This window comes from Entelurus aequoreus, linkage group LG20 (genome assembly GCF_033978785.1).
Source record: "Entelurus aequoreus isolate RoL-2023_Sb linkage group LG20, RoL_Eaeq_v1.1, whole genome shotgun sequence".
NCBI lineage: Eukaryota > Metazoa > Chordata > Actinopteri > Syngnathiformes > Syngnathidae > Entelurus > Entelurus aequoreus.
In genome coordinates this window covers 26,645,838-26,672,340 of record NC_084750.1, presented here as the reverse complement: position 1 = coordinate 26,672,340, position 26,503 = coordinate 26,645,838, and the positions used below count along the sequence as shown (strand labels likewise).

General features: G+C 43.9%; 2 protein-coding genes across 4 annotated transcripts in view; one reads left to right on the top strand and one right to left on the bottom strand.

Moving 5' to 3' along the window:
* Window positions 1–299: 299 nt before the first annotated feature.
* On the bottom strand, window positions 300–23,341 carry pogzb (pogo transposable element derived with ZNF domain b). Of its 3 annotated transcripts, none has more exons than XM_062029838.1 (18): window positions 22,820–23,341; window positions 22,585–22,682; window positions 22,341–22,507; window positions 22,178–22,268; window positions 21,958–22,101; window positions 17,957–18,043; window positions 17,659–17,863; window positions 17,436–17,581; window positions 17,267–17,367; window positions 15,861–16,007; window positions 15,667–15,801; window positions 15,398–15,594; window positions 13,081–13,206; window positions 12,949–13,008; window positions 12,730–12,842; window positions 8,472–10,097; window positions 3,056–3,092; window positions 300–2,977 (listed from the first exon to the last, which is right to left on the bottom strand). In XM_062029838.1, the coding sequence occupies exons 2-18, from the start codon at window positions 22,676–22,678 to the stop codon at window positions 1,210–1,212; spliced, it is 5,244 nt and encodes a 1,747-aa protein (XP_061885822.1). In that variant the 5' UTR covers window positions 22,679–22,682; window positions 22,820–23,341; the 3' UTR covers window positions 300–1,209. The 3 variants fall into 3 exon arrangements, with proteins under 3 accessions (XP_061885822.1, XP_061885824.1, XP_061885823.1); XM_062029840.1 differs by having other exon boundaries at window positions 17,659–17,860; XM_062029839.1 differs by having other exon boundaries at window positions 23,045–23,341.
* Window positions 23,342–25,619: 2,278 nt separating this feature from the next.
* si:dkey-23o4.6 (retinol dehydrogenase 12) overlaps window positions 25,620–26,503 on the top strand; it is an 8,224-nt gene continuing 7,340 nt past the window's right edge. Inside the window, exons 1-2 of the mRNA XM_062029842.1 lie at window positions 25,620–25,917; window positions 26,014–26,148. Coding sequence (XP_061885826.1) covers window positions 25,776–25,917; window positions 26,014–26,148 — 277 coding nt within the window. The 5' untranslated portion in view covers window positions 25,620–25,775. The remainder of the gene's footprint in view (window positions 25,918–26,013; window positions 26,149–26,503) is intronic.

The window sequence follows — 26,503 nt, the reverse complement described above, 5'->3', positions numbered from 1 at the left end:
TATTTCTGCACTGATTATGTTTTTTTTACACAAAATTTTTTCAAACATTATTTTATCAAACGGATTTTTTAAACACACACATTTCATGAAATTGTAAAAAAAAATTCAGTTGCTTAAATTCAGCATCAAAAAAGAAAGATTTTGTCATAGACACAAATTAACCTCATATATTTGTATTATTTACTCATCGTTAGCATAAACGTTTTTATAACATGCTTTTCTTTGTTCACTTTGTCGTATACAAATGTCCTTACCGTAATCAGAGAATGAATATTTAAATGAAATAAAAACGATTTCACTGTCTCCTGCAATTTTATTGCAACACACACGTACAAAATGATCAGGCCTCCCAAAAAAGCCAGCCAGGTCCTGGGGGTAACTCGTACTGTACATTGCCGCCAATCTTCAATTATGCAAATTATGTATATTTTGTTGGATTTGTCGTGATTTTTGGGGTTTGGGTTGCAAAGAACACTAGTTAAAACAGACTAAATACAAAGTTATTGGGCAAGAAAGGCATCAAAACACTGTAACCTTTTGAAAATTCCAGCGGTCGTTTTTTTTTTTTCAACCACAAAAAAAAAAGCCAGTGAAATCCTGGAAGGACGATCCAGTAACGACCTCGGCAATGTCTGCACGATCGGCAGAAAGTACACGTCCGCTACACGCTGGATGTAGCAACAAGCTCTCTCATTGGTCCATTTGGTCCGACAGTTTGTGAGAGTCCACTAAAGTTTGGGTGATTGGTCGAGCTCGTGTTGCATGAGCTTTGGCACGACTACAGCCAGGAAGGGATTCATATGGCCCCACTCCTGGGTGCGTCTCGCGTGAGCGGAATATATTTTTTTTTTGCAATGCAGTCTGCTGAAAATGATGGAAAGCGCCGCTCGACAAAAGCAACTGACCCTGCGGTCAAAGTGATAATTCAACACTCTACCGACGTCTGGCGGCTAAATTGGAAAGTGCGCCCCCCGCAATTCGTCACGTTTCACGTGTCAGGTAAACCGCGGGCGAATGGGGCCGTGTGAGTACCCCTCCTGCTGTAGCTTGGGCAAAGGCCGCTAGAAGCGGAGTGTTCTAGCTGACGAAGCACTGGGAAGAGGAAGTAACGACATCGTAACATAAAAGGTGGACGATGAGGCGAGCAAGCGAAGCTCGTTCTCGTCCACTAGACGTTTTGCTAGTTCCGTCCGGCGCCTGACTGCGCCCTCAGGGAAGGACAGCGTTTGAACTTTCAGCTATGTCCATTTGTTCGCCCTCGTCCGCATTTGGCTCCACCCGTTCCGTCCTGGTCTTCGTAGCTATTTTCCACTCGTCACCGACTTGTTCCCCAATCATAATCCTGGTCTCTCTGCGCTCCTTCGTCACCTCCATCCTGTCGTCCTCGGTCTCTTTCCCTTCTTCCTCACTGTCCTCCTCCAGTGTCTTCACCTCGTCTTTGTCCTCACCGTCCTTTTTTGTCTCGTCACACTCAACCGTCTCCTCCCCTTTTTCTTTCGGCTCCTCCTCTTGCCCGCCGTCCTGTTCCTCTGCCGACGTCTCGTCATCTTCGGAGTCCTCGTTGTCCTCCATTCCGAGGTCCAAACCCCGTTCAGACGGCAGAAGAATGTCCTCCAGACTCTTGAGGAGATCATGCTGGTTCTCCTGGCGGTTCTGACCTTCCTCGACGTCGTCATTGGCGTGCTCCCGCTTGGGCAGGATGCCTGTGAGCTGGAAGGACTTCCTCCAGAGCTGGCGAAGGTCTTTCAGTTTTAACAAGGCTTCCACCACCCAGTCCAGCAAAATCCCAGTGACGTTGTCTTGCAGGTGGCACGGCGATGCCTCTTCCAGCTCTTTCGAGTTGCCGGCAATGAACTCGGTCCAACGACAGCGCAAGAACCGCTGCAGAGCCGGCTTGAGGCACAGCAGCACCGGCTGAAGGACGAAGGAACAGCCGGCAGGGATCACGGCCGGAAGAGTGCCTGATCCACTGATGTTGCCAAGAAAAACATCTCCTGTGTGTTCTTGGTGCTGGTCCAAAACCAACATGGACTTTTTGTGGTGAACTGGCCCAGAGAGATACTGAAGCCAAATCCTTTTAGTCCAGATCTTGAATGCCTCGCCAGCTGACGGGCTCTCCAAGTGTGTTTCTAGCAAAACAAAGTCCGTCAAAACCTTGTGGGCCGGCTTCCTGTTGCTCAGCACCAGGGCGGGCAACATGGTGCCGTCAGCCAGCAGGGTCAGGTACACCGTGACCACAGGCGAGGACCCGGTGAACTGCAGTGCCTCCGTGCGCTTGCTCAGTTCTGGGACGCCGGTGAAATCCAGAAAGAGGCAGAATTCATCCACCAAGGCTACAGAACCTTCTGAAAGTTCATGGACCCGGACGACTTTTTGCGTGAACGCCCTGAAAGATCGGATTTTGGCTTCCAAAGACGGCGGCAGCACCGACCTCCCGCCGGCGTCGGAAGGGCCGAGCTTATACCGAAGCATGAAGCGCACGGCCCAGTCGCACGAGATCTGGAAGCTGTCGCCGAACGCGCCGTTCTTCTTTAGCACCGACGCTTTACGGAAGAGGTTGCTCTCGCTGATGGGAATCTGCTGCTCTCGCTGGCTCAGCACCCAGGCCACCATGCACGCCTCGCCTTCGCCGTACGCGTCCTCCTTTCTCGGCTTCAGACGCTTCCTGGCCTCCTTCAGCCAGGAACGGATAAGCTGCGGCTCGGTGGAGAAGACGCACGAAGCTCGGCGAAGTCCGCCACACAAAGCCAGCAGGGCCACCTGCAGCTGCTGAGGCGAGAGGAAGTCCTGCTGCTCGTTGGGAATGGACGCAGCCGACTGCTTGCTGTCGTCTTCCGGACATGGAGATGGCGATGGAGAGGCGGGCTTTTCCTCCTTTATGGATGTGTTTTCCTCCAGCTCGTCCACTCCCTCGTCTTCAGAGAAGTCCTCTACAGGGGCCATGTGGTCCTGCACCTCAGCAGCCTCGACCTCTCCGCTGCAGCACAGAAACAACGTCAGAAAGTGTCAGCAGATACCAAGATGGCACACCAACCGTTGGACAAGCTTCAATTACCTTTGTGCGTTCTTGAGGAAACCCACTTTTGTTGAGCCTGTTGAGAATAAAAAGCTTTTAGCAGCAATTGGATCTTTAGATCAGTCCGATATCAGCAAAAAAGCAAGTGTCGGGTTATATGGGCTTGTTTTTTTTTTGGTCTCAAACTGAGCACCCCTATCCCTTAGGAACTTACCGTAAATTTCGGACTATAAGCCGCTACCTTTTTCCTACACTTTGAACCCCGGGGCTTGTAAAACGGTGTGGCTAATTTATGGATTTTTTTTCCACTAATGCCCATAATATTTTGAGTTCAAAAGTAGAGATGTCCGATAATGGCTTTTTTGCCGATATCCGATATTCCGATATTGTCCAACTCTAAATTACCGATTCCGATATCAACCGATACCGATATATACAGTCGCGGAATTAACACATTATTATGCCTAATTTTGTTGTGATGCCCCGCTGGATGCATTAAACAATGTAACAAGGTTTTCCAAAATAAATCTACTCAAGTTATGGAAAAAAAATGCCAACATGGCACTGCCATATTTATTATTGAAGTCACAAAGTGCATTATTTTTTTTAACATGCCTCAAAACAGCAGCTTGGAATTTGGGACATCCTCTTCCTGAGAGAGCATGAGGAGGTTGAGGTGGGTGGGATTGGGGGGGCGGGGTTGAGGTGGGGGTTAGGGGGTAGCGGGGGGTGTATATTGTAGTGTCCCGGAAGAGTTAGTGCTGCAAGGAGTTCTGGGTATTTGTTCTGTTGTGTTTATGTTGTGTTACGGTGCGGATGTTCTCCCGAAATGTGTTTGTCATTCTTGTTTGGTGTGGGTTCACAGTGCGGCGCATATTTGTAACAGTGTTAAAGTTGTTTATACGACCAACCCTCAGTGTGCCCTGTATGGCTGTTGACCAAGTATGCTTTGCATTCGCTTGTGTGTGTGAAAAGCCGTAGATATTATGTGATTGGGCTGGCACGCAATCATCATCATCAGCCGTTGTCAGTCCACTGCTGGACGAAAGCCTCAGCATGTTTCTGCCATAGTGAACGATCTCTTGGCGTACTCTTCATGCTGGTTACGCAAAGGCAGTGCCTTTAAGGTTTATTGGCGCTCTGCACTATTCCCTATGTCCGTGTACCACTCCGTACAGCGGCGTTTTAAAAAGTCATAAATTTTACTTTTTGAAACCGATATTGATAATTTCCGATATCACATTTTAAAGCATTTATCGGCCGATAATATTGGAAGTCCGATATTATCGGACATCTCTAGTCAAGAGTTTTCAGTAAACCCAAGCGGAGGACCGAAATAATGTGTCGTTGTTTGTGCTATGGCGCCATATTTCGGGTGAGTTCGCTTACTGCATGTGCTGCGGGTTGAAAATGTACTTCCTGTTTTAATGCCTTAAATCAGGAGTAAAGCCGTCCATAGCGGTCCAACTCAAAATAATTTCTTCATTAATCACTCCTAGCAACGTTTGTAAGTTTTACAATATAACTAAAACTATTCTTACTTACTAAACCGTCCCATGTGTGATGTCTGTAAGAGTGTTTTCATGCATATTTGTACGTGCTATCGCAATGTAATCAAGCTAGCGTTGTTAGCATTAGCTAATATGCTAACACTACTTGTGTGTGATATAATGTGCGATGCAAGCAGTGTTGCAGCGTGTTTACTTGTGTGTGAGATCATGTGCGATACAAGCAGTCCAGCAGCGTGTTTACTTGTGTGAGATCATGTGCGATACAAGCAGTCCTGCAGCGTGTTTACTTGTGTGTGACATGATGTGCGATACAAGCAGTGCTGCAGCGTGTTAACTTGTGTGTGAAACGATGCCCGATAAAAGCAGTCCTGCCGCGTGTTTACTTGTGTGTGAGATTATGTGCGATACAAGCAGTCCAGCAGCGTATTTACTTGTGTGAGATTATGTGCGATACAAGCAGTCCTGCAGCGTGTTTACTTGTGTGTGATATGATGTGCGATACAAGCAGTGCTGCAGCGTGTTAACTTGTGTGTGAAATCATGCCCGATAAAAGCAGTCCTGCCGCGTGTTTACTTGTGTGTGAGATTATGTGCGATACAAGCAGTCCTGCAGCGTGTTTACCTTTGTGTGATACAAGCAGTCCTGCAGCATGTTTACGTTTGTGTGATATCATGTGTGATACAAGCAGTCCTGCAGCGTGTTTACTTGTGTGTGATATGATGTGCGATACAAGCAGTGCTGCAGCGTGTTAACTTGTGTGTGAAATCATGCCTGATAAAAGCAGTCCTGCCGCGTGTTTACTTGTGTGTGAGATTATGTGCGATACAAGCAGTCCTGCAGCGTGTTTACCTTTGTGTGATACAAGCAGTCCTGCAGCATGTTTACGTTTGTGTGATATCATGTGTGATACAAGCAGTCCTGCAGCGTGTTTACTTGTGTGTGATATCATGTGCGATACAAGCACTGCTGCAGCGTGTTTACTTGTGTGTGATATAATATGCGATACAAGCAGTCCTGCAACTTGTTTTTAATTTGTGCAAAACTGGACAGCCAGTTAACATCTACATGTTCTCCTATAAGCACACAATTACTTCTATTTTAGTCAAGTCATTTGCAAAAAAGTAAACATGTTTGGCTATAGGCTATTAGGAGCTCGCAGCTACGCAACAGCTAGGCACACAATAGCACACAAGCTAGACATACAGGTAAAACTCCAATTTTTTATATCGTGCAAAGGTTTGTTTATTCCAGTAATTATATTTACAAGGCAAAACTAATATATGACAAACTTATAACATGCAACTCAAGAGATTTCAAGCCTTCTTTTTAGAGATTGATTGATTACCAGCAACGATGTTAGGCATTTTGACACGTATCGATAGTAGGGCTGCGCGATTTTGAGAAAGAAACCTAATCGGGATTTTTTTCGTCCAAAACGTTAGTCAATTTGCAATGTTTATACTATATATTTTATAGTTTATTTAATTTAATTGTATAAGCATACAAGTGTGAAAATCATGAGTGAGGGAAGACATGTTACTTTTAGACTGTCAATTAACATTCTTGTCTCAATGTGCCACACATTAGAAGAATATGCAATAATTGACTTTCAATAATATTTGTCTTTATGCAGACAGACTCAGAGCTTTTGTCTACATAATGCTCTTAAACTGAAGAAAACACCCATAAAAATTATTATTAATGATTATAATGTAATCATACTATATAATAGTAATGCGAGTAACCATTTAAAAGGATATAAACTTCTATTTCTCATTACTGTAGAATTGTTTACCATTCTACTGTAATTGGAAGGTGAAGAACGTTGTTAAACTAAATAATTAAACAAACAAAACAATAAAATGGACTCATTTCTGTAAGGAAAATTTTTACCAAAATGTTTTTTTCTTTTGCAATCACTTGATCACTGCACTTTTTGGGGGAATTTTGCCTATCATTCAGGATTATTATGAAAGACATGACGACAGATGTATTTTTTAAAAATGCATTCTAACTCGTAAATAAAGTCAATTTGCAGTGGAGCCAATGGGAGGTCCTTTATTTTGCTCATAAAATCCAATAAATAGCCATTCGAAGAGCGCCAACATTGCTAAATTTACATTTTGTGACTTGAATATTAACACGTATTAGTGATATTGTTATAATAATTGCTAACGCAGACAAACTATTCATAGCGGCGACGTGATCACTACCGTGTGTGCCTATGTTTACATCAGGGGTGTCAAACATACAGCCCCCGGGCCGTATCAGGTCCGCGAACATGTTTAATCCGGCCCACAAGATAAGTTTTCTAGGTATAAAAATGAGCTGCAACTTTTTGAATGAAAAAAACTGCTGTTCTAAATGTGTCCACTGTATGTTGCAATATCAATTCAAGTGTAACCCACGTCACACATGACACTGTTTAAGGATGACGTGTCAGCTGACTTTAAGCGCCCTCTGGATTGGCTGCCGCTTCTCCACTCAGCGCAGGTGCAAGCAATCAGCTGCTCCTAATGTGGCTGGCAGCAGATGGCGGCAGACTGATGCAGTAGCGACACACAATACCTTCTTTCATTGTAAATTATCCACTCAACCGATAAAATAACGAAACGGTAGGAGCCAAAGAATTAAGTCAACAATACTATCATCTTTCCGTGCAGCGCTCGCAATTGGTTGACGGCACAATGCGCATCTTGAACGCTGTTGTAAAAATGTATCTTTCTATATTTGTTGTTTGTTCTACTTTTTCATCCTTAAATCTACCATGTTCACATTGGATACGTTTGTAGTTATGTTACCTTGATTTCGGCTATGGTGTCATTTTGATTATTGTTTAGTTTATATTATAAATTCAAATATTTGAATGATGATAAATGAATGTGTAGTGGCAGTTGTGGATGTCACCATGCAATGCGGCAGTTTGACGAAACACGTTTTTACAGGTGAACTGCCAACATGAGAATGCTGAACAGGAAGCGCTTAAAGTTTAATGGCTTTTAAATACACTGAGACAAAGTCCAAGTTCATTGTGTTCTTCATGGAGTTTTTGAAATCGCACCAATTTTTATCTGAACTCAGAACTTGAGTTGTTTTCCCAAAAGGATTATTTGTAATGTGTACATTTTCAGAATGGGCTTGTTCTATTTTTGGCCAAAGTAAGACCAAGAAAACAATCTAAAATAATGTTTATTTTTAAGTTATTATGCCATGATTTTACCAGTCCGGCCTGCGTGGGAATAGATTTTCCTCCATGTGGCCCTTGAGCTAAAATGAATTTGACACCCCTGGTTTACATCATCGAGTAGTCTGCTGCTTTCCTCGCCTCCCTGCTCCTAGTAAGTTTATCGTAGATCATAAATAATGCCTCTCACCCGGATAGTAGATGGCTGAGAATGTAATCCAACAAGTTGGTACACTTTGACAGCCAATTTAAACCCGGAAATGACGAGAACAACACAAAAAGCAATTGGCTCCATCCCGTTTTCTTTGCGAGCATTATAAGACATTCTTTATCTAAACGGGAATATATGGACATCCTAGCAGTCGGCATCCTAATGACAACAGACTTTGTACAGTAAGTGATGTTTTATTATGTTTGTTGGCTATCATGAAGTCTACAGTGAGTAATAATGTGATGAAGGAAAAAAAAAGCAAAATGCATTTTTGAAATCAATGCTTAAAATTATCAAAATTCGTAAATATTAAATGCTATTATAAATGTTAATAAATTACATAAATACTTAAATCATGTATATAAAACCTCAATGGAGGTGTTTGGATGTTTTCTTAAGGGATTTATAGGCAGAATAGAGTGTTTCGCATTTATTTAATATTTAGAATCCATCCATCGTCATGTCTTTCATAATGATTGAGAACGATAGGCAAAATTACCCCAAAATGCAGTTCCCTTTAAGATGGCATTGAGGAGAGCAGAGTCTTACCTTTGTTGATTGGCGAAAGCCCGTGAAACTCCCAGAAGCATCGAGGCTGCTTGCACAGGTTGATCCGACACACCACGCAGCCATAGACGGTCTCGTGGCGAATGTTCTTTACGTTGCAGTTGCGGCACCTCTTTGAGGCAGAGCCGATCTTGGCCAGCCGGTGTCGCTGGATGGTCTTATCCGTGCCCTCTGCCTTGGGCAGATGCCAGCTCGCGGCCCCGGAGGACCCCCGCGCACACTCGGCGAGCTGGCAGCCGAGCTGCTTTCGGAAGTTGACTTGCATGAAAAGCCCGTTGTGCACCCAGGCCGGCGGGATCTCTTTGCGGCTCTCGCGCAACACAATAAACGCGTTGACCACGCTGAGGTTGACCAAGAACCAGAAGAGACTACGCCAGTGGCGGTCCTGCAGGATGCCACCGAGGGGATTGCAGGCAAGTAGCTGCTTGCAAATGTCCACCCCCCTCATGTTCTCTTGCAGGAGACAGAAGGCCATGGGTCGATTCATGGGCTCTAAGGCGCCCACTTTGGTCTGAGACCGTCTCCACACGGTGTCCGCTTTGCCCGCATCGGCATTGGTAGACAGGCAGCCCATTTCCTTGGTGTCCTTCCAGCGCGTGGCTAGCAAGGGGCCGAGACTCCTTTGCAAGAAGTCTCCCGGTTTGTCCAGATGGCCGTCCTCCCACAGCCCTTTGGGAAGGATGTGGCTGAGGGGCGGGAAAGAGCTGGATGTGTAGATGCCGCGCTCCAAAAGCTTCTGCACGAGCGGGACTGATGTGAGCGAGTTGGCCAAGTAGAGCTGATGGTGTTTGTCCTCCAGACCCTTGACCAGCTCCATCACCACGGTGAAGCCCGCTTCTTGTTTCAACTTCTCGCCCGTTTGGATGAAGAAGTGGTGGCAGTAGCCAGACTTAGAGTCACACAGCAGCCACACCTGAGGCTGGCTCTTGGAGTCCCCTGTGCCGAGGACTCCGTCTCCCTCCAGACGGGGCAACAGAGCCCTGTCAATGCTCAGGCAGCAATTTGGCCGGTAAGCATCCCACATGGACCCGCCTAAAACGTCCAGCATCGGCCTGAAGATGTGCAGCGAGTCGTTTCGGTTGCTGGTGCGGCGATGCTCGTCCGTAGTGAAGCTTCCCATTCGAATGTTGGACGCCAATTGCTTGAAGCGCGCGAGGGTCATCGTGTGTTGGAACGTGCGGCTGTTGTCGTGGTCATTGCACGACCAGTACTGCGCCAGCTCTGGAAGGTTCTGAACCCCCATGAGGATGCACAGACCAATGAATCCTTTTATCTCATGTGTGGTCGCCGGGATCCAGTCTGGGCATCCGGAGCCCAAGTACTGGCAAGTCTTTGCATGGGCGTTGGTCTCTGTGGCGATCAGTTCTACAAGGGCCGCGGGGAACATCAGGTTGAAGAAATCGATGGCATCGCTGTTCTGCTGCAGGGGGTGGTGAGGTCCACTGGCCTGTTTGAACGGGAGCACGCAGGACTTCCTGCTTGAGTTTTCTAAAGGCTGTTTCCAACAATCGACCGACTTCCAGTCCTCACTTTGGACAGGGTCCACCGCCTCAGCCGACTTTGGAGCCTCTTCATCTGAACACAGCTGAATATCCGATTCAATGTAGACTGGAAAGAAGAAGAACATTTCCTTTGAGAAATATGTGTTAGCAAAACAATAAATTAAATAACTGTTGGGGGCGTTCTTACACCAATTTATTACTAAACATGAACTGAAACAACGTAAAGAACGTAAACAAAGTGAACGTGTACACTAATGATCGACCAATTATCTGCGCCGATATTTGACATTTATCTGTATCAGCCTGTTTTTTTCTTTAACAACTACAGCAGCATACACAATATATACTAAAATTATACCAGTATTTACTATAAAAACTGAAATACTTAGGCAAGTAGATAATAATAACCACTGCTCAAGCACAGACCCGTTTCACCCTTTGATTAACGTTTCATCTATCTATCCAAATTGGATCAAACTAGAGTAAAATTTTTGCCCATCCGTATAGCATTTTTAAAATAAACCTAAACCATAACCAAATGGACAAGTGACTGAGGCGGAAGTATCACTGATCACTTACTGTACAGCTGTGTGTGTGTGTGTGTGTGTGTGTGTGTGTGTGTGTGTGTGTGTGTGTGTGTGTGTGTGTGTGTGTGTGTGTGTGTGTGTGTGTGTGTGTGTGTGTGTGTGTGTGCTTCCTTCCTGCGCCAAGTACAGAGGGGAGCGGGGCTGTAGCTGTGAGCCAAGTCTTCCAACACGGAAGAAAACAAGGTCTTATTCGGAGGAACTGGTCAGGAAATGACGTCTTTTTCACCACCATAAAACTTAACACGAACTGCAGCGCGCGCCAGTAACTACGATATTGAACAACAAATCAATGACTGAAGTGACAAACTAGCCATCCAAACAATACCCCGTTTGTTGAAAAGAGCATACAGCCATGGAAGCACATTCAGTCCATTTATTAAACAGTGGTACACAAACCAGTAAAAGATTCAAAAGAGCTGCCGGCCATTGTGCAGATAAAACAAGCAAGTACGCTTCTGTTATTGTTTATGCTACGGCACCATCTTTCGGACGCATTCGCTCACTGTCGGTGCCGCAGTGCTGCAGTGCCCTCCTGTTTAGACAGACATTTCAACCGAAAGTAGAAGTCCTGTTCCGTCTTCTAGTCGTTCTACTCGTATGGATTCCTCGTTCATCACTCCAAGCAACTAAAACCATTCTTACTTACTAAACCGTCCCAAAGTGTGATGTCTGCAGGGGTGTTTTCATGCATATTTGTACGTGCTATCCTAATGTAATGACACTAGCGTCGTTAGCTTTAGCTAATGTGATAACACATTTACGAGTGTCTGTGTTACAATGGCATTTTTTTTGTATTGTTTGTTTCACACATTCCTCTGTAAATTCACCAAAACGTCACAGTGGAGTTATTGAGTCGGTTAAGCTGATTGGAGAGCTAGCTTCCGCAGCTAGTGGGTCCATGACAATGACTTCTGTTTTGTTTGATCAGCCGTGTTATAGACACCTTTTGAAAACAATTAAGGTAAGTAAATAAACATTTACAAAATATTTTGGTGTAAATAACTCATTTCACAACATATATATCTTCGGCTTATAGTCAGTGCGGCTTAAATACGGAAAATATATATTTTTTCTTCCAACATTTAGTGGGTGCGGCTTATATACTGATGCGCTCCATCGTCCTGGAAAATACAGTAGATGAAGAGTTATTGTGAGGTAGAAAAATCCCATATTTTTTACTAATTTTCCCAGGAGATTTGCCATATTTGGAAACGCAAATGATGATGCTCCTCTTAGACACACATAATTCAGGTGTTTGTGTTTTGCCCCAAGTGGAGGAGTTCAAGTACCTCGGAGTCTTATTCACGAGTGAGGGAAGAGTGGATCGTGAGATCGACAGGCGGATCGGTGCGGCGTCTTCAGTAATGCGGAAGCTGCATCGATCCGTTGTGAAGAAGGAGCTGAGCCGGAAGGCAAACTCTCAATTTACCGGTCGATCTACGTTCCCATCCTCACCTATGGTCATGAGCTTTGGGTTATGACCGAAAAGACAAGATCACAAGTACAAGCGGCCGAAATGAGTTTCCTCCGCCGGGTGGCGGGGCTCTCCCTTAGAGATAGGGTGAGAAGCTCTGTCATCCGGGAGGAGCTCAAAGTAAAGCCGCTGCTCCTCCACATCGAGAGGAGCCAGATGAGGTGGTACGGGCATCTGGTCAGGATGCCACCCGGACGCCTCCCTAGGGAGGTGTTTAGGGCACGTCCGACCGGTAGGAGGCCACGGGGAAGACCCAGGACACGTTGGGAAGACTATGTCTCCCGGCTGGCCTGGGAACGCCTCGGGATCCCTCGGAGCTGGACGAAGTGGCTGGAAAGAGGGAAGTCTGGGCTTCCCTGCTTAAGCTGCTGCTCCCGCGACCCCACCTCGGATAAGCGGAAGAAGATGGATGGATGGTGTTTTTTTGCTGCTAAATAACCACAATGTTAGCACCGCATAAAACATTGTGCTGCTAATGGTCCCATGTTTCCTAAAAAATAATGTTAAATAAACAACTTAAAACTGTTTACTGACATATATACTGATGTTTAAAAAACATTTAATGCAAATTAATATCGGCTACAAATATCGCATATCGGCACCCTTGACTGCTAATAAGCTGTATCGACCCGGAAAAAAAACGCTCGATCGCTAGTGTACACTGTGAAGACACTTACTCCGGATTCGACAGGTGGCGCTGTGGTGCTCTGGGTTGATCACGAGGTGCTCGGCCATCTTGTCGGCAGACAGCGATGTGAAGTCGCACAGGGAACACCGCAGGGTAAAGGGACTGAAACACAACAACGGCGTGACATAATCAACGACGTCCTGAATCTCAGCGAGCAATTAGAGAAGGTGGAGTATTAACGATGCCCGATCCCATCATGGGGTCTCACCAAGGCGGGGGCAGCCGATGAAGAGGAAGCGCTTCCCCTTTGGTACGCGGGACGTGGTGGCTGCAATCAAGTGACAGGGTGAACGTAATGAAGACACACCTGTCCCTACCTGCACAGAGGGTACGGTCTTACTGGATCATGTGGGCGGCATACGCTCGAGAGCAGCAGCTGCTGTAGGCACACAGCACGCAGCGCACGTGCGTGGGAAAATGGGCGGGGAGATCCGAGGCCTCGCTTCCACACTCCAAGCACACCAACCTGTCAATGAGGCGCGGTTACGGCTTACGTTCAAGTTATTGTAAAAGTAGACCAGGGGTGTCCAAAACTACGGCCCGCGGGCCAAATGCGGCTCACCATCTTCTTCTATTTGGCCCGCAAGACGCCATGAATTCAAAATACCAGGTGGTTTCTGAATGCTACATATTTGCCACCGTCTTGTGGATAATGTGAGCATAACAGATCAATGTACTTTGAAAGAATAGCAAAGCATTTACATTTTTGACACGATCCAAACAATCTTTCTAGTCATGGTGCACACAACTAACAAACGTCAACACACATGGTCACACATTACACACCCTTGATATTTCTGATTGATTACAAAACTTTAAGGAGGTCGTCACAGATGTAAACAAGGTATGAGTCGAGCTTTCACATACTCTTAATATGCAATTATATTAATATATTATGTACACACACACACACGTGTGTGTGTATGTATATATATATATATATATATATATATATATATATATATATATATATATATATACCGTATTTCCTTGAATTGGCGCAGGGAATATAGTATTCGCACGTCTAGAATTACTGCCGGGTCAAACTCGTTTCTCAAAATAATTAACGCATGCTTGGCCTTATCGCCGGTTTATTATTGAAGCCGGATCAAATTCGTTTCGCAAAATATTAATTTTATTATTGCATGTCTATAATTTTCGCCGGGTCAAACTCGTTTCGCAAAATATTTAGCATATGTCTAGAACTTCCACCGGGTCAAATTCGTTACGTCACGAGTGACGCATCTGTCCTCATTTTCAAAATGGAGGAAGCTGCTTTCAGTAGTTTGCAATCGCACAAAGGAAAAAAGATAAAGAGCTATTCAGTAGGATTTAAGGTCCAAGCTATTGAATACCGGTACAGTATGTTAAAGAGAACAGTAAGCAGCTATGTTGTATTAATATACCGTAGCTGCGTGTGTGAAATACTGTATAAGTCATTAAATGACTCCCGCCTCCTGGTGGTAGAGGGCGCTGCCGCGCTAGTGATCCTTCTTGCGACTTCCGGTACTGCAGAAGAAGTGAACACACGCAGCGAGATTTTTTTTTTTTTTTTTTTTTTTTTTTTTTTTTTTTTTAAACAAGAATTACATACCGGTATCTAAAATAAAACAGTTTTCTAAACTGGACTTTCAATCGAAGCAGGAGGTAATAATTAAAGGAATATCTCCATCGAGACAGAGAGACTTTTAAAACTGAAGAAAGAAAATAAGGAAGACTTCTATAACCAAGTTATCGATGCTTTTGGTCAGAAGGAGCTGCAAATGGACTCCATTTATAAGTACAGGTAAGACCATAATAACGTTTTTTTTTAATTAAATGTGCTTTTCATGATGGTATGCTTACATCACACTCAAAACGCACGCCTAAATTTACCGGATTCCTTTTGGTAAACGCCGGAGTGACAAGAGGTTTTAAAATAATTACCGCATGCACGGCCATCCCGCCGGTTTCCGGTAAACGCCGGAGTGACAGGAGGTTTTAAATTAAATAGCGCCCCTGCGGCTATTCAAGGAAATACGGTATATACACACACATACATACACACACACACGTATATACGTTTCTGTTTACATATATATATAAACACATATATGTGTATATACAGTATATATACACACACACGTATGTGTATATACACATACACACATATATATACATATATATGTATACCGTATATATATACATATATATGCATATATATATATATATGTGTGTGTATATATATATATATATATATATATATATATATATATATATATATACACACACACATACACACACACACACGTGTATACATTTGTGTTTACATATATATATAAACACACGTATGTGTATATACACATACACACATATATATACATATATATGTATACCGTATATATATACATATATATGTATACCGTATATATATACATATATATGTGTATATATATATATATATATATATATATATATATATATATATATATATGTGTGTGTATATATATATATACACACATACTTACATATATGTATATATATATATATATATATACACATACATATACGCACATATCTATATACCAGTACACGCGCACATATATACACATATATATATATATATATAGACATAGGTTATGTTACACGTTCAAGTCGGGGCAGGGGGGATCACTCACCTGGTGCCATGGACACCGGTGGGCCTCACGGGGGGCGACCCTGGAGGCGTGGACAGGCTCCTGGGGGTCGAAAGGTTCTGCTGCTCTGTCTTAATCCTGATTGGCTGGATGAGAGAGGAGGGGTTCTGCAGGAGCTGGGCAGCGCCCCTCACCCACGACACGGGGGGCCTTTTCTTGCTGTACATCCGGATGGTCACCTGCAAACACAACAGTCACAGGCGACTCTCTGGGCATGGCCCCCTCCCGATGCGGCACAAAACCAAGCCGACCTTTGACCCCTGCGGCAGGCCTTCCAGTTTGGCGGGTCGGCGGACGCTGTGATGGTCCTCCAGCTTGTGCTGTGTCTTGTCCTTCAGGAAGACAAACTGCAGACGACACCTGTTGCAGTGGAAGGCTTGACTCACCTGCGGACACACGCAGGTTAGCGACCGCGATGCACGCGTCCTACCAGGTGCACGTGTACCTTGTGCCGCAGCACGTGCTGCTGGTAGTTTGCCACGTTCCTGGTCACTTTCAGGCAGAAGACGCAGAGCAGGCAGCGCAGGTCTCTGTGGAAGCTGGCGAAGTGCTGCAGGACGTCCGAGTAGAAGGACGAGCGATAGGAGCACACCTGAGGAGCGTCATATAATATTAACATACCTGCCAGCTTTTGAAACTCAAAATGCCGAGTAGCCAGGGTCCAGGGGCCACAGGCCCCAGTAGGTCCAGGACAAAGCCCTGGTGGGGGGTTTCGACCCCCGACGCAAAATGATCTTCAGCATTCAGACAGGTTAGATTGTGGCTAAAACCTCCACATTTGTCATAATCAGAGGCAACTTTTGACACACAAAAAGACTGCAAAAATCATAGAGTACAAACAATGCTTATAATTTCGCCACACCTAGTGTGTGTGTGTGACAACCATTGGTACTTTAACTTTAACTTCATTCTATTAGCTAACTTCCTTTATCTGAATAGCCATTTGTGATTAACAGCCTGAAATAACAAAGATATTGCAGTTACGTTGTTTATGTTTCAAAATTATTCAACTATTCAATGTCAAAATATATTAAACAGTAGAAATAATGAACAAAATGTCAGCTACTGTCTTGTTCTAAAACACCAATGAAAATTAAATGTAGCATTTAGACAGGCTATACTGTAGCAAAAGTCATCACGTCTGCCACAATCATGTGTGTTCTTAAATGTGTATTCCACGTCTTCCATGTCGAGAGCAGTTTTGATTTGGGCTTGCATGGTAAACAACAAAAATGAATGTTTTGGGCATTGTTTTATCCAGACGCATGCATTTGTCCAAATGTGGCCAAGTAGACGCATTGAGGGTTTCCTAGACGTCGTCTACATCGCTAAAAGAAAGATCTAAGGAAGATTAGAATCCCTCTGCCATCAGCTTATCTACTGAAGCCTACTGAACATTATTGTCAATGTCTTATTGTGCTAAAATTAAGAAGGACAATTTTGTTTGACTACTTGATTAGAAAAGTTCCTATATAACATGCCAATATGTTTACGAGTGTTATGGTTTACAGTGCAACACGATATGAATTTTTTCAGTTTCGTAATTGGAGAGCTAGTTTCCGTCGCTCGTTGGTCAATGACGATGACTTCGATTTTGGAAACATTTACAAAATATTTCGTACCGGTACATATCTGCGGCTTATAGTCCGGTGCGGCTAATATATGTATTGAAGAAAAAAATGTATTCTAAAATTTGTTGGATGCGACTTAAATATCTGTACGCCCTGTAGCCGGGAAATTATGGTAATTCAGTGTTAATATACAAGTGGGCCCCCGGCCCCTCTTTGGTGAAAAGGTTTTGCCCCGAGGCGAAAAATAACCCAAATAACTCAAATGAGGACATGGGTGTACCTTGCAGACGTAAGGCATCTCTCCTGGTTTGTGGTTGGACTTCATGTGGTTCAGGAAGGCCGACTCGTTATCAAAGGACCACTCGCAGATGCGACACGTGCCTGCGGAGAGACAAAGACAAGCGGTCGAGCAAACGCCAAAACACGTGAAGCCATTCGCTTTGCCCTACTCGGCGAAGGGGCGGGGCCATGCACCAGCTCCCGGTGGCTCTGCAGCTGAGCTGGAGAGGAAAACTGTCGGAAGCAGAAGGTGCACAGCTTCTTCACGTCGCCTCCTCGTACCAGCGGCGAGTGCTGCAGCGTGTGCTGCACCAACCTGCGCACAACCAACACGGGTGTTGCGTGTGTGAAGCCTCAGTCACACGGACCTTTAACAGCGGCTGCACCCCCCACCTCAGGTTGTTGTTGACAGGCTGGGAGCAGACTTGGCAGGTCAAGGTGGAGGCTTTGACCCCCAAAGGGTGTGGCCCTCTCCCACCTTGGCTCCCTTCCAGCGTTCCGTAGTAGAACTCGTCCACACTCAGGACCACCTTGCGGCGCGCCGGAGCTAATTCCCCACTTGGGAGGGACCCTTTCAAAGGGGAGGGGCCTGGCGCTGCTGGGTCATGTGAAACACAAACACAATCCCATACACTTTTGCTTCAACACTCGAGCGCGGCGTCACATGCAACGTAAACAATCGGAGAAGTACTCATGCTGCTGCACGGCGGCATTGCGTCGATCACGCCTGATGACTCCGAGGCTTTGGCCCCGCCCATCTGAGACATGTAAAGGCTCACTGGAAGAAAAGACATCCAATCAATTAGGGTTGGGCGATATGGCCTAAAATCTATATCACGAGAGATATATATACACATACCAGGATATGTATGTCTATAAACTGAATATACTGTGTGTATATACATATATATACTGTATATACAGGTACATATAGACACATATATATATACAAATACATGTATACACATATGTATGTATATATACTGTATATACACATATATATAGATACATATGTATATATATATATATATATATATATAATTACATGTATACACATATATACACAGCCCTAAAATATATATATATATACATATATAATAATACATTATACATAATAATTCTTCTGTTTGGATAAAAAAACATTAGTTTTGGCCAATAAATTTGGGTATGGATGCGATACCAAGTAGTTACAGAGACAGCATTGGTCATACCAATACTGTTACTCATACTTCAAATTTCCAAGAGCATAAATCAATTTTGATCAGACATTATATTTAAACAAAAACACAGGATGGCAACATAACGATATTAATCAAATATTCCTTTTTATTACATAAAATATTTTGAGTAAAGTCAATATTGAAACATCAGCAAAAACTCATGTCTCTAATTTAAATCATTTGATATATATTGAAATATAATGCATATATATATACATATATATATATATATATTCAATATTTAAAAATATTTAATAAAAACATATTTCAAAAAATATGGATAAAAAAATATTTAATTCCTTAATGTCCTCCTGTGTCCACTGACTTTTTCCTGAACTTGTAAACAATGACAGTAACAAAAACGACAAAAGAGATTTTGTTACAATTAAAAATATAAATGTAATCACTGTAGTATTGACCATATACCGATACTACACTTGGTATCGTTCCTGTCGATATTTGCATCGATCCGCGTAGCCCTGTTCATATTCAAGAGCTCTAGCTCAGCGGTTGGCATGGCTTACTGGATCCTCCTACGGTGTGTAACGTAGCATGTTGAGCTAGTCCCCATCCTCCAGTGATAATGCTACTTTTAGGAATACACCGTAGAGGCGAGAATTGGTGACTTGCACTGTAGAGGGACCTTTAGCAGCTAGCTTGCTAGCGAGGATGCTACATTGCGTTGACGCCGCCAATTTTGGAAGACACAGCTAGAATGTGTCATCAACATGCATCATCACCATATGAGATAATGTAAAAAGCTCTATTGTCGACCAAATTTATGTTATTTCTATCGTATATCGTCAACATCCGTGTTTTTTAACATAAAGGGCCGCCAAAAGTTTCAGTTGTAATACACTTTCCCACCACTGTGGCAGTAATGACAATATCAAACAAACAGAAGAAGTTTGAAGCTAGTCATAGAGAAGTTTCTTAAGCGCCAAAATCATGACTAAAGGGGTGAAGCTGTATTTTCATTTGCACTTTAATTTTATTGACAGTTTATTTAAAAAACGTATACATTTATCACAAATTTTGCGTAATTATACGTAAATAAAAATGTCAGCAGTATTCATGAGTCACTTTTTTGTTAATAAATTTGTTTAGTACCTGTTTTTGTAATCAGCCTGGCCTAAGCCTTGATAATAATCTTTGTAATCAACACATACTTTCATATCATTTAACAAGGTTGTAAACTGTATGTACCGTATTTTCCAGACTATAAGGCGCACTTAAAATCCTTTTTTCCCCTCAAAACTCGACAGTGCGCCTTATATCCCGGTGCGCCTAATGTAAGGAATAAGTTTGGTTGAGCTTACCCACATTGAAGCAATTTTATTTGGTACATGGTGTAATGATAAGTGTGACCAGTAGATGGCTGTCAAACATAAGAGGTAAGTGTAGGCTGCACCGTTTGATGTGCTTCAACATACGAGTATTATTATGGTGTGTGTATAAGGTAAGACATTATCTGGCATTTTGTTTTGCAATATTATGCAAAAGCAACTTTTCTTACCTTCTGGTACCTGATGATATGTATTTGGGATCTGCATAAATCCTGAAAAATTGCGCGCATCCGCCTTTGTAGTCCGTGGCGACACTGTAGTCGATAAGCTTCTTATTTTTCCTCTATCTTCTTATGTGGCATTCATCCTCCGCTGTTGCCATTTCTAACAAAGTAGTGTAAAGTTCTTACTTGTATCTAGGGCTGGGCGATATGGCCTTTTTTTAATATCACGATATTTTAAGGCCATATCGCGACACACGATATATATCTCGATATTTTGCCTTAGCCTTCAATGAACACTTGATACATATAATCACAACAGTATGATGATTCTATGTGTCTACATTGAAACATTCTTCTTCATACTGCATTAATATATGCTACTTTAAAACTTTCATGCAGAGAAGGAAATCACAACTAAAAAAAATCAGGTTTTTTTTCATACGATGTTGATCTGGAAATGTTTGCCTCTGCATTTTGATGGTGTGGGCGTGTGGCACCGAACGGAGATGTTGACATGCGGAGTAAGCACTCTTCATTTTCTAGCAGGTGACTTTCCAAATGATGCTACATATTAGCAGTAATGCTACTTTTTATAGCAACGCTTTTACCCCACACTTGACAAATTACGGTTGTCTGTTCGACATATTCCCACTTGAAGCCAAACCACCGCCAGACGATGGACCCCGTGCTGTTTTTCTTGTGAATTAATTCTTCCTTCATTTGTTACCAGATTCGCACCTTCTTTCTCTCGTATTACCACTCGCACCACAGCTAACGTTACATGCCGTTACCTCTCTGCTCCGCAAGGGCGTATACGTATTGGACGTATGTAAGAAGGTGCGCTTGTTTTATGTCTCTGTGAGGAGGGACGGTATAGCTCTGTTGGTAGAGTAGCCGTGCCAGCAACTTGAGGGTTGCAGGTTCGATCCCCGCTTCCGCCATCCTAGTCACTGCCGTTGTGTCCTTGGGCAAGACACTTTACCCACCTGCTCTCAGTGCCACCCACACTGGTTTAAATGTAACTTAGATAGTGGGTTTCTCAATGTAAAGCGCTTTGAGTCACTTGAGAAAAAGCGCTATATAAATGTAATTCACTTCACTTCACTTCACACAAGAACGAGTGAGAGTGTCATGCCCGCAGCTAAAAAAAACTGTGTGAGAAAGTATACTCGAATGTCACGATATAGTCATTTTCTATATCGCACAGAGACAAACCCGCGATATATCCCGTATGTCGATATATCGCCCAGCCCTACTTATATCTGTCAGTAAACTCGCCATGAAAGCGCTAAAACATACCGGTGTAGTGAGTTCCATTATTCACCCAAGGAACTTTAGTTATTAGAGTTCCGGTCGGACGTTTTTTCACGGGACAAAATCCGGTGTTGTTGTTTCCGGATGAGGAGATGCTGCTCCGTTATTGATCTGAGTAATGTCTGAATGTCATTAAAACAGTTAGCTCCATCTTTTGACACTTCTTCCACTCCCGCCCTTGCACGCTACACCGCTACAACAAAGATGGCGGAGAGAAGACGCTGCCGAAGGTGACCCACGTAAATAAGACCGCCCACAAAACGGCGCATTCGGAAGCGACTGTCAGAAAGCGGCTTGAAGATGATCTGTAGAACATAATCTATGCAACATTTTGACCAAAGAACCACCATTACAAGTTATGTGGACCACAAGTGTTTTACATTTAGAAAAAAATAAATAATAATATGACTCCTTTACTGCGCCCTATGATCCGGTGCACCTTATATATGAAAAAAGATCAAAAATAGACCATTCATCGGCAGTGCGAATTATAATATGGTGCGCCCTATGGTCTGGAAAATACGGTAGGTTAGATATATTTATTGAACATGATTAAAATCAGTGCTAATATTTGAGTGGGCCCGGACTGCTCTGTAGTGGAAAATCAATCAATGGACTGATAGTCTTAGGACCCCTCCCCTCACTGACCATGACCCGCCTTGCTGGGGTGGATGGTTAGCGCAGCGGGCAGATGCAGGGAGGCGGGCTCTGTGGGGACTCCTGTGAGCGCGGTCTGCGGGGGGGCGGAGGCCATGCCCACGACGGGTCGCACCAACCCACCAACCGGCGGGGCTGTGCGGACAAGAAGCGTCGTTAGTACGGAAGGTGAACAGACTTGCCCACGATCAAAAAGCCCGGCGCCACCTACTGTGAATGAGCGTGAGCGGGGTCACCGGCTGACCCGGCGGCAGGTTTAGGACCAGAGAAGAACCGGGCCTCGCGCCCTGCAGCGGGAAACCCTGCACGGGAATCACACACACACACGTCACCTGGCTCTGTCGGGTAGTCCGCACTACTTTTGTTTGAAGTACCTGAGCGGTTAGGAGGAGGGGCGTGGCCGTGCCAGGGGCGGCCGGGAGGAAGAACGCCCCCCTGTTTGTCTGCGTCAGGATGAGGGGAGTGGCCTGGGACACCAGGGGTGTGGCAGAGGAAGAGGGAGGAAGAGGAGGCGGCATCAGCGAGGATGGCGATGACGACGCTGAGGAAGAGAAAGAAAGGCGCAGTCAATTTGTTGTGACTCACTTCAACACCTGGGGGCAGGTGTGCGTGACGCACCATAGTCTACGTCGTCTTCGTCCACGCTGGCGTCCACCTGTTGCCATGGCTCCAGCTCCTCCTCCTCACACTCCATAAACAACTCGGTGTCCATGTTGCTACGGAAACCACAGGACGGCATCACGGCGTCAGACATTTTCGCAGTGCATTATGGGATACCACACGTTAAGAATATGCCTTCCAGAAGTGTTTGGATACACCATGTCCGGCAGGGGGCGCTGAGACACAACACTACCTTTTCTTCTACGGTCTGGCGGATAAAACCCGCGGGTGCCAAAAAAGGACCAGGTGGAGGGTCCAAGTAATCCTAACGGAACCGGGACACCGGTTCGCTCCTTGTCGCTGCGGCGCCTTGGAGTCCCTAAGCACCGCCCCTGCGATGCACCGAGCGCTCCCTAAATGCTCGGTGCGGCTCTGGTTGTGAAGCAGACCGAGCGGAGCCGAGCCTGGCCGTTCTTACCTGCGCGGGAATGTGAAGCCAGACAACGCGGACGAGGTGCAGCAGACGACAAAACCTAAGAGGCAGGACTTCCGGTTGCTTTTTGTGTCTCTTCCTGTTTGTTCACGTTCCGCTGACGTCACTTCCCTTTTAGGACGCCGTCGTTGTGACTGAGTTCATCTTTATTGTTCGTCAGTTGGAACGAGTTCGACTAAAGAGCCGGCGAAGAAAATGTGCAAGGACGCCGAAGAAAACGAACAAACGCAAAAGCACCGCGTGGGCCTGGCCGCCATGTTGGTTGCGTTGTTTTCGCTTCTGGGCGGAGCTACACGTTGTGACGTCACAACGAAAAAACGGACGGAATTGAAAAAATATATAACTATTTTTTTTTAAATAAATGTGTCAAGGTGAAGTATGTACTAGACTATTATGTATTTATGGTAGGGGTGGGTGATACTGCACATTTTGATGCCAAGCCTATACCAAGTGAAAACAGGATAATTGAATGATTCAGTAATTTTGACTTCTTAATGTGTATAATAATAATTATATGCAAACAAACAAAAATACATCCCCAAACGTATATGTATTAATAAATGTACAACAGTACAAGACAATAAATCACCAAAAACAAAGAATCATTCTTATACAGTATATTCTTAATCATCACGAATGTAAACGAAATCTTTTTTTTAAAACATTTAAAAGTTTTCAAAAAAATGAAATACATTTATTTTATTTTTTTTATTTGATAGGGAAATCATAATACAGGAACTGAGAAAACAGACCTTTTTTTTTGTCTCACCCTCCCCTCCAAAAAAAAACAAAAAAACTATTTCAAAAAAATCAAATACATTTAAAAAAAAAAAAGTAAATCAATTATTTGTATTTATTTCTTAATAGATTAAAAAATATACTTTTTTCAGGCCTCTATGTGCAACAAGAAGGAGCATTTCTAACCTGTAAGCCGTTTTGAAAACGTTTCATAATAATTGGTGTACAATAAAACAATTATTTCCTTTTAACACATACAGTTGTTACATAAACAAACATCTAAATAAAAAAGCAACTAGTATTGGCTAGAGGTGCTGAAAACATTTGTTTAAAAAAAAGTATTTTTCATTCAGACTGCATTAATTCCTATTTCCAATAATCGATTTTTGCAATACATTTTTAAAAATGTTTTTTTAGCCATTTCCGGGCTTTGCTCACTTTACGTATACATCATACAAAATAATATACTGCAAGAATCGTGTTGAATCGAGAATCAATTCTGAATTGAATTGGGAGTTGTTGTAAGATTCACAGTATTGGCTCTTAAAATCCCTTTGCTTTCTCTCCCGTGTCCAATGACTTTTTACCCGAGTTTCTATAGATCTACATATACTTTCTATATATGGATATATAATGTATATTTGACCAACACCACAATAAAACATGGATAATAATCCTTAAAAGGCACTGACAAATATAGATCTCATTACACTAGTATCGATCCGATACTGACACTTCTAGGGAGGATTACCGAATTTGGAACTTTTACAGGTACCGACCAAATTCCGTCTGTACTACCGGGTATCGGGGACGGCGTGGCGTCGTGGGGTGAGGGTTCCAGATTCACTTCCTGCCTCTTGCCATCCAAATCACGGGCAGGACACTTCACCCTTGCCCGCAGTGCCGCTCACACTGGTGAATGAATGATAGGCGGTGGTCGGAGGGGCCGTAGGCGCAAATTGGCAGCCACGCTGTGGCTACAAATGTAGCTTACAATAGTGGAGTGAATGATGATGGATTCTCACTTCTCTGTGAGTGCTTTGAGTATCTAGTTGATAGAAAAGTGCTATATAAATCTAATCCATTATTATTATTATTGATTCACGTAAAATCAAACGTTGCCATATTTCCATATTTTTGTTGCATGTGACTTCATGTCCAGTTGCAGACTAAACACCAGCTCACGCAAACAATCTCTCGGAGTAATGTTGCACCAACAAAGCATGCTCGCTAGAAAACGCTCCGACGTAAAGTAAGGCTCCACCCGTTCAAAACACACAAGCTTGATGCTAACTTACATTGGGTTTTCCATAGACAGGCTACTATTAGCATTAGCGATTTTGCATGGCGAATTCAACACCTTGACATTTGGTAATGAAGACTACCACAAAGACGAATGTTACAATCAAACAGCTGGTGTCTAATAAGCACATTACTTACAGTATAAACACTTTGTAGGGCGCAACATAACACAAGCAGCTACCATTTAATGTCTTGGAAGTGCAACTGCACTGCAAATGAGACAACGTATACGTCAACAAGATGAAACAACTGGACAGCACAGTTCTCATATTCAGCTCATTTTTAAATGTTATAATAAAAAAAAACTTTTTATCATCAAAGATTTAACATTTGTCAACACACACAAAATCGGTACCGTTGAGTACCGGTATCGGTTCAAATGTGGACGGTACCCATCCCTATAGACCAAGGCTACTCAACTACATAATATATGTACACACACACACACACAAAAAATACATATACAGTATATATACAAATCAGGTCTCCTTTCACATAAAAGGTTGACCGGATCAAGTCACATGACCGACACGACGGCTGCACCCGCCCTCTGACAGGAAGTTGTGGTCAAGTGTGTGCGTGCTTTTTAATCCCAAGTAATCAGGTTTAATCTGGCCCCGCCCCCTCCTTGTTCTGCCGCGGCTCGGCCACTCAGCGCACTTTGTGGACCTGCAACATGAGAGCCGAGACTGGCGCTGCTTTTCTGGTGCTGCCGTTGTCCGGCGGTTCGGAGGCGGCGGCAGCGGCTGCAGAGGAGGCGGAGGGTCGGGGGGGCACGCTGGTCCGTGGCGGGGCGCTACTGGGAGTACTCTTGATCTGTGAGATGACCTTTTCATGAGCAGGGTCTAATGTGGTCATTATCCGTCATCTTCTCACCAACGTGTGTGTGTGTGTTTGTGTGTGTGTGTGTACAGGTGTGGCGGTGCTGCGCAGGTGGATCGCAGGCGGAGTGTGTCGCAGCCGGCGGCGTCAGGACGGGAAGACAGTGTTGGTGACGGGCGCCAACACGGGCATCGGCAAGGAGACATGCCGAGAGTTGGCGCGCAGGGGTGAGTGGGCGGCCATCTTTGTCAGGGCAAAGCAGGAAGTGTCCATCTAAAGTGCCGCTTCTTGAAAAAGTACTCCAGAGAGTACTTAAAGGGGAACTGCACTTTTTTGGGGGAATCTTCACAATCATTATGAGAGACATGAAGACAAAATGTTTTGTTTTTTCGCTTTCTAACATGAAAAAGTCGTCTCGTTCTTGGTGGCTAGCAACGCAGCTAATGTTAGCAAATCAATTCTACCTCTAAATCACTTTAAAATTGCATTCAAAAACAGTTAACAATACTTAATTCATGTTCCATAACCTGTATAATAACCAAGCTGTAGCAACATTGTTATTGTAAGAGCGAACACTGAGGA

Coding starts and splice junctions, on each gene's coding strand:
- pogzb (XM_062029838.1), bottom strand. CDS start 22,678: ATGGACACCGAGTTGTTTATGGAGTGTGAGGAGGAGGAGCTGGAGCCA. Junction 16,008..17,266: donor AGATGCCTTACGTCTGCAAG/GTACACCCATGT, acceptor GACGCTCCTCAG/GTGTGCTCCTATCGCTCGTC. Junction 13,009..13,080: donor TATGCCGCCCACATGATCCA/GTAAGACCGTAC, acceptor ACTTGATTGCAG/CCACCACGTCCCGCGTACCA.